The sequence below is a fragment of the Thalia democratica genome, unplaced genomic scaffold, assembly GCF_965202585.1.
Source record: "Thalia democratica unplaced genomic scaffold, ktThaDemo2.hap1.1 HAP1_SCAFFOLD_879, whole genome shotgun sequence".
Lineage (NCBI taxonomy): Eukaryota > Metazoa > Chordata > Thaliacea > Salpida > Salpidae > Thalia > Thalia democratica.
In genome coordinates this window covers 1,515-8,604 of record NW_028139828.1, presented here as the reverse complement: position 1 = coordinate 8,604, position 7,090 = coordinate 1,515, and the positions used below count along the sequence as shown (strand labels likewise).

At 28.0% G+C, this 7,090-nt stretch overlaps 1 protein-coding gene across 1 annotated transcript; it reads right to left on the bottom strand.

The window, feature by feature from the left end:
* Positions 1–1,613: 1,613 nt before the first annotated feature.
* On the bottom strand, positions 1,614–6,736 carry LOC145847311 (uncharacterized; the record flags this gene model as incomplete). Its single annotated transcript, XM_082953564.1, has 4 exons — positions 1,614–2,099; positions 2,620–2,808; positions 3,861–4,081; positions 6,643–6,736. Coding segments are annotated over 4 exons (676 nt in total), but the record flags the coding sequence as incomplete, so codon positions are not given.
* Between the last annotated feature and the right edge of the window lie 354 nt (positions 6,737–7,090).

Below are 7,090 nucleotides of genomic sequence, written 5' to 3'. Positions count from 1 at the left end.
CAAGATTTTCTTGAAAAAGAACAACATTTTAATATATATTAATCTAAATATCTTACAACCAAATCACTTCCAACAAACTATAAAGCAACTAGGATAAAAATTAAAATAATTCTGAACAAATTGTCTGGCAACGAAGAATAATATAGTCGCATAAAGCAAGGACACCAAACTACATTTGAATCTGTTTTTTTAATAATTAATAAAAATTTGTTACGTAAATCTTATCACCCGTTTTCATCAGTAATGGCTAAAAAAGCAGGAAGGTTAATAAATAATCATTTACCAGTAAAACAATAAATATCGCTCTCGTAAAATATTCAAGCAAAAAAACGATAACACTATTCTACAGTTGCATGAAAAATTAAAAAGCTCATAAACAGAAAAGTCAAATGTTTAACAAACCAACAAAAGAACTTGTAACAGCAGAACCGAACTATGTACGTTAAAACAACTTCTTTGCAAACTATCGTATTTAGAACGCCAAGTTAAAAATAGACAACTTAAGTAAAATTTGCATAGAGTCGCCATGCGTTTTTCTTTTAATAAATGTGTCGTCCATTGGGTATTGGTCTTGCAATGTTCAACTCAGTTCTCCGCCACATAAGATTTAGAGATAGAAACCTAGTATTAAAACATCAACAGGCAAAAAAACACAAAGCTAATGAACTAAAATGGGAAGTAGAAGTCAATAACACAAACTAAATTAAGAAATTCGTTGCAGAACGAACAAAGATCAGTAAATATACAAGCAAACTCTGCCGCCAAAAAAAATTGAAAAGGAAAAAGAGACAAAAAATTCAACACAGTGCCTGGGCTCACCAAGGACCCTTTTTGCCTATTTAAAACAAAGGGACCGGCTACCATTGCCACGTGAAGCTTCAACAGAGAAAAGAATGATTTATATGGCGGTCTCTCAGCTACAACTGAAGTGGTATTAAAAACAAAACAGATCACTCTCTTGAATGTTGCAAGGTGAAGGTAAGAAATTTAATAAGAAACAACCAAGCAGCCTTGTAAACAACGGACTGACAATATTGGAAATTCTAATCCTTAACTTGATAAACAGTTTTAAAATGCAATGATGTAAAAGCTTGGAAGTACCCTTGCTGAAAAGTCTGCGTTACGAAGATAAGATAAGATAAACTATTAATAACACAGCTCTGGCCATGTTGGGAAATAAATCGTCCGAAGTTTTCTTAATCGTTAGTATATATATTTGTTATTAATATAGAGATTTAAGATATAATTTTATTACCATTTTAATTACTTTGTTTTATTTATTTTTCATTTAACAGTTAAAAAATTCTACAGATACTTAAAATCAATTATCATAATTAATATAGGTTTAAGATTTGAGTAAAAAGATAATGAGTAAGTATATATAGTAAGTAACAAATAGAAAAAAAACCTAAAAAAGAACAGTTTTTGAGTTTGTTTATTAGTGGTAACACGAATTGTGAATGATTTATAAAATTTAAAATAAAAAATTACCTGAAAAACATACAATCATAAAATATATAAAAATTGTACTTTTTAAAAGCTTATTATATATAAATAACAATTTCATTACAAAATTTCACCAACACAAAAAAAATCAATTGTTGTATCGTCATAATAGCGCAAATGAAAAGAAAGACGGAATAAAAAAAACTGCACTTTGAAATCAAAATATTTCATATTAGTAAACTCTCTCTGCCTGTGTGAAAACTGTGCAAGTGTGAAACTTAAGACTGATCTGATGCACAAACAATTTCAAAGCAGCACCGAAATTTTCATAAAAATTTTGCAATAAAAAAAAAGAAACAATGCGAATGTGCACCTGCGGGTTTGTTCTAACAAAAAGTTAAACTTTCAATAAATTATCCTATACGAACGAAACGAGAAAATACTCAAAACAAACTGCTCACGTGAAAAAATCACGAGACTTTCATATGTCCATGGGGTAAGAGAGGCCTTTTTTATCGTGGCGAGTTTGCTGCTGCTGGTTTTGGCGGGTCGAGAACTGCCGCAGCTTTTTGGCGAGAACGGCGTTCTCCTGCTCCAGATCACGTGACTTCTTGTACAGCGACATGTAGTTGTCTTGCAGCTGCTTCTGGTATCTGCAAAAAATAAAAATGTTTAAATATTTTTACTATATAAAAAAAAAACAAGTTCACATGATGGTCATTAAGTTTATTTTAAAGGTATAACTAAGTCTAAAAATCTTAACAACCACGTCAATCTAAAACCTGTTAAAGAAAGATTTCTTGTACTCGACCAAACTCTAAAATTTATAACAAAATAACAAGACGTAGATCATAATTTTATTAATAAATGACAATTTAAACTCTTTAAAATTTAAAAAAAAATGACATACCTCTATAAGTAATTTGAGGTTTAAAATAACAAAAAAGTTAACACAAGGTCCCACATATAAAGATTCTGATTGAAACAAAAACTTTTAGCAACTAGGATATGATTCCTAATTGCTAAATAGCCACACAAAACTAAGTTCAACACTTTTACTTAACTATAGATCGAAAAATAATTTGAAGAAAAAACCAGTGTGTTCAATCAACAAATATTACAACTTAAAATTGCGTGCGCCCCAATTTAATCAAACAAGAACAAAAATCCGACCTGACGACTCTCGCCTTGTCCTCCATCCACTGCCTCCGCTCCATCTCGAACCTCCTCCCCTCCTCCATCAGCCTTCCCTCCAGCATTCCGATCCTCTTCGCCATCTCCTCCCTCTCCTGTCCTCCTTCGTGGTGGTGGGGTGCTATCCGATGCTGCAACTCCTCGCACAAAATCTCCTTCTCCTCCAACCTGCACAGCATTACAGTTAAATTGTATGAAATTTCTATAGTTAGAATTGAAAGTAAAATGGGGATGGGTCAGTTTCTTCCAACCTGCATTTTTCAAAATGAATTTTTATGAAATTCGCCGGAAAGGGGAATTTCAAACAAAATATTAAAACTTTATAACCTGAGTTTTTGTCATAAGATAAAAGGAATGCTAACAAATTAAAAAAAAATTTAAAACTATGTGTTTTAAAATTTAATAAATTTAAACGCCAAAGCTGCTATATTCCTGAGTGGGAAAAACTAATTTTACAAAATATTAAAAACTTTAAAGCAAAGTCTAAGTTCAGTTGTTGTCATGTGATAGATCGTCAAAGACTCATTAAAAAAAAATCTTTTTAACATTCACAAATATTTAATTATTTTAAACGCCTAAGCTGCACTATGTGTTTGAATTCAGATCACTTTAAAAACTTTTACTGAGGTTCTCACATTATATTTTGTCAACAATTAAAAACTCGCATTTCATTAACTTTTCAAAATAATTTCAACATTAATGCACAAAAGGTATAAAAATACTTTCGCCTGCACTTAAATCAAATACTTGGCAGTCATGATTCTTAGCGTTATTTTAATTTGCTTGCAAAAATTGATTGAATTAAAATAGAAACGGCTTTCAACATTGCTTTGGCTGATGCTCAACACGTAAAAACAATGAAATAGTTGTTATATAAGAACTGTGCAAGTATAAGTTTTTTTAAATAAAGTAGTAAAATAAAATTATGTCCTTTTATTACATTTTGCTTCCTGATTATTAGACGGAAAAATAGTAAATTAACCTTATTTTTAGTTTCAATTAAGAAGCGCAGTGTACTTATCAGATATTTAATACGGATATTTAGATTTGCGTATTTGAACTACTTTCATTTAATTTTAAATCTTAACTCATAAATATTTCCCTCAAGTAAACTAATAATGCCTACAAATTTTTGAACTTTCGAGACAGAGGTAATAAATCAAAAGTGTTTCATAACATTAATCTTAAAGAATAAATATTTGAAAGTTCTAAAAAAAAACCTCAAAACGACATCCTGCAGCTCGAGTTCTCTGGACTGAAGGGTGGCAAACAGGTCGTTGTACTTGGACTTGACCAGGGAGTTTTCGGCGTTTTTGATTTCTACCTGCGCGTTCAGCCGCATCAGCTGCTTTTCCATACTGCTCAAAAGATCGCCGTGAGACTTGCGCCTCACTTGCAACTGTTTGTGGGGCGACTCTTCGATGTGTTTTTCATCTTGTGCCTTTAAATAAACAATATAATTATAATTTATTTAAATTACAGCGAATTTATTTTGTTTGCAATCTGTCATTATGATTTAAATACAGAAAGAAAGCTAAATATCAAAGTTTCCCAAAGTGGGTGAAATGCTCATTGGGAGGCGTTTTTTGCTATCACGGGGCGTTAATTAGAAAGGCAGAGTAAAAGTAAATTGGTAACTAATTGGTAAAAGGGTGATATATTGTTAACGGAGCGATTTTTTTAATTTCCGCCAAGGGCACGTTTAGAAGAATGAGTTTGATAAACCCTGCTGTAGATAAACGAGCAGTAGATCTTTAAAATTTTGAACTAATTTGAATACTAGTATTTCCTTTAAAACTTCGACAGTTTAATTTTAAAAACTAACAGATATTTCTTAATAAACAAAGTTGAAGTCGTTCTACGAAAATAAGAAGTTAGAATAGGTATTATTTTACTAGGCAAAACTTAGATTATAAAGTTTGAGCTCGTTTTTATACTTAAATTGAATTTAGAAACTTTGAAGAAAACACAACAAATAACTAAATATATTGATAAATTATTTGCATGGTATTAAAACAACTTTAAATATAAGTATTTTAAAATTATCAAAAAAATCAAAACTGAAAAATTAAATCATAATGGAGACAAAAAACTTTAGTTTAACGTGAAATAAAAACTTTGAAAAATCACAAACGAACAAAAAATATTTGTTAGTTTACTATCAAAATATCAAATTTTAAGTATTAAATGTGAATACAAAACTAGAACTTCTTCGAATAAGATTATTTCAAAATCACGTATCAAGTTTATCTTAAATAAGTAAAATCAAAAACTAGTATATATATAGAAATTTTTTATAAAACTTTCATTCATCAAATTTCAAAGCTAAAGTTTAGCAGTTATATAGATATCAAATCAATAGGTATTTAGAACCACAATAAAATATTTAATATAATAAAACAAAGCACGAAAATAAATTAGATCTTACACAATATACTATGAGAACAAAAAAATATAGAAGTTTATTATAATTAAGCTCATTGATTCATTCCATAAATGCAATCTTACGGCTGTCAAATAACTAAATTGCAATTCGTCATAAATTTGAAGTTTGCCTCTGGCAATTTAATATTTCTAAAAGTATTTTCTCAATTAAATAAAAATTAAAAAAGAGTCCAAATAATTTAGGTTACTTAGAAATAACAATGATACAAAACCTCTAAAAAAAATTTTTAAACGACTCTTATCAACAGTTTAAATATATACTCTTTTAATTAATAATATTAATTGATAATTGAACTTTAAAACAGATTCAGAGCCGAAACAGAAAATACAACAACCTGTAATAATACAAAAAATAACCCGTGGAACTTTTGCTTTAGAATTTTTGGTGATCAAATAAAAAATTTTAAATTCAAACACAAACAAACGAATTTTATTTAGTTGAGCAATACAAGTTATTTGAGTTCGAACTTTGCAGAACATAAAATGAACAAAAACAATAATAATATGACAGGTACTAATTAGATAAACTTTAAAGTTCTAGACACATATTTAAGTGAAAAAACCCACTTAATATAGGACAAATATGAATGAGCAACAAAATAATAGCTTTTTTAAGTGAACAACTAAAAATAACTAAATTTACATTTAAATTATTGTTCACTAAATACTAAAATACAATCACCTTTCGTGTACATAAAATATTGTAGATTTGAATGTATCTTAAAGTTTTTTTTATTTAAAAAAACTCAAACCATTCAAACTTTAATTTCAAACTTTTATAATTATTACTAAACTCTAAAGACTTAACGTAATCAAGGTTGCCAATTTTTTCTAGGTTTTCTGAATTTAATCCAGGTTTTTAAAAAACAAGTTTTTTGGTCTATTAAATTTTCTATTTTTATAATAAAATAGTTTAAAATTCCACGTTAGCTCAACAATCCATGTTTTTTTTTTCAAAAGTTCTCAAATTCCCGGTTTGTTAGGGATTCCAGTTTTTTTAGCAACCCTGCATAATAAAACATTGATGATAGTTAGTTAAAGCTAAGAATAAATTGTACCAAAATTCGGATAATTACTAACCAGAATACATTATTTTTTATCAGCTAATTTTTTTAGAAGATGTAATCAGGTTTTGTCACACAAATATTAACGGTTAGGCAATTAAAAGTTATTAAAAATAAGTTTAAGCTAAATTGCATTTGATTAACATAATTATCAAGTTTTGGTAATCAGGTCTTTGTTTTCAGCAATAAATTAAACAAATTTAATTTAACTAATTTAGATACATAATTATTATTATTCTCATATAACTGTACTCTTTATATATACATTTATTTATGGAGACATTAAGAAAATTCAAAACAAAATAAAGTTATTTTTACTATTATGGAAACATTTACATTTAAAAAAAATTGACAAAAATGTTTCAAAGTCTAAATTAAGTTACGTTTTTTTTTCTTATTTTAAATTAATTTAAAGTTAAGTACGCTATCTAAAAAATAAATTAATAATTATAAACCAAACTCTATTACAAGTAAAAACATTAATTTAACTAACATTGTTTTTTGATTTGTAATTTGAATACTTCGCTAAGTTTTCAACGACATATGAGTCGTATCTTTGGACGTCGTTAATTTCCGTAGTGAAATTCCTGCATATAATTACAGTGTTAAAAATTGATCTAAAATCGTTGAAAAAAAACCGTATAAGTTTACAAGCTGTTAGATATTAATTACTTTTTAGAACAAGCCGAAAGTCGTGTGACATACAAAATGTTGCTTAATTTTAATTTTTTTTAGCTTTGAATATTACAATTGTTTGTTAGAATAAACAATAATCATTAATTAATTTTGAAACATATAACAACCATTAGAACTAAAAATAATTTCTTATAAATAGATGCTTCAAATTAAATACATAAAAGTTTAATAACTTGACTTCAGTCAAGTTACGATGAGTAAGCATCACTAAATTTATTGTTGCTTTTTGTGATTTAGTAATTACT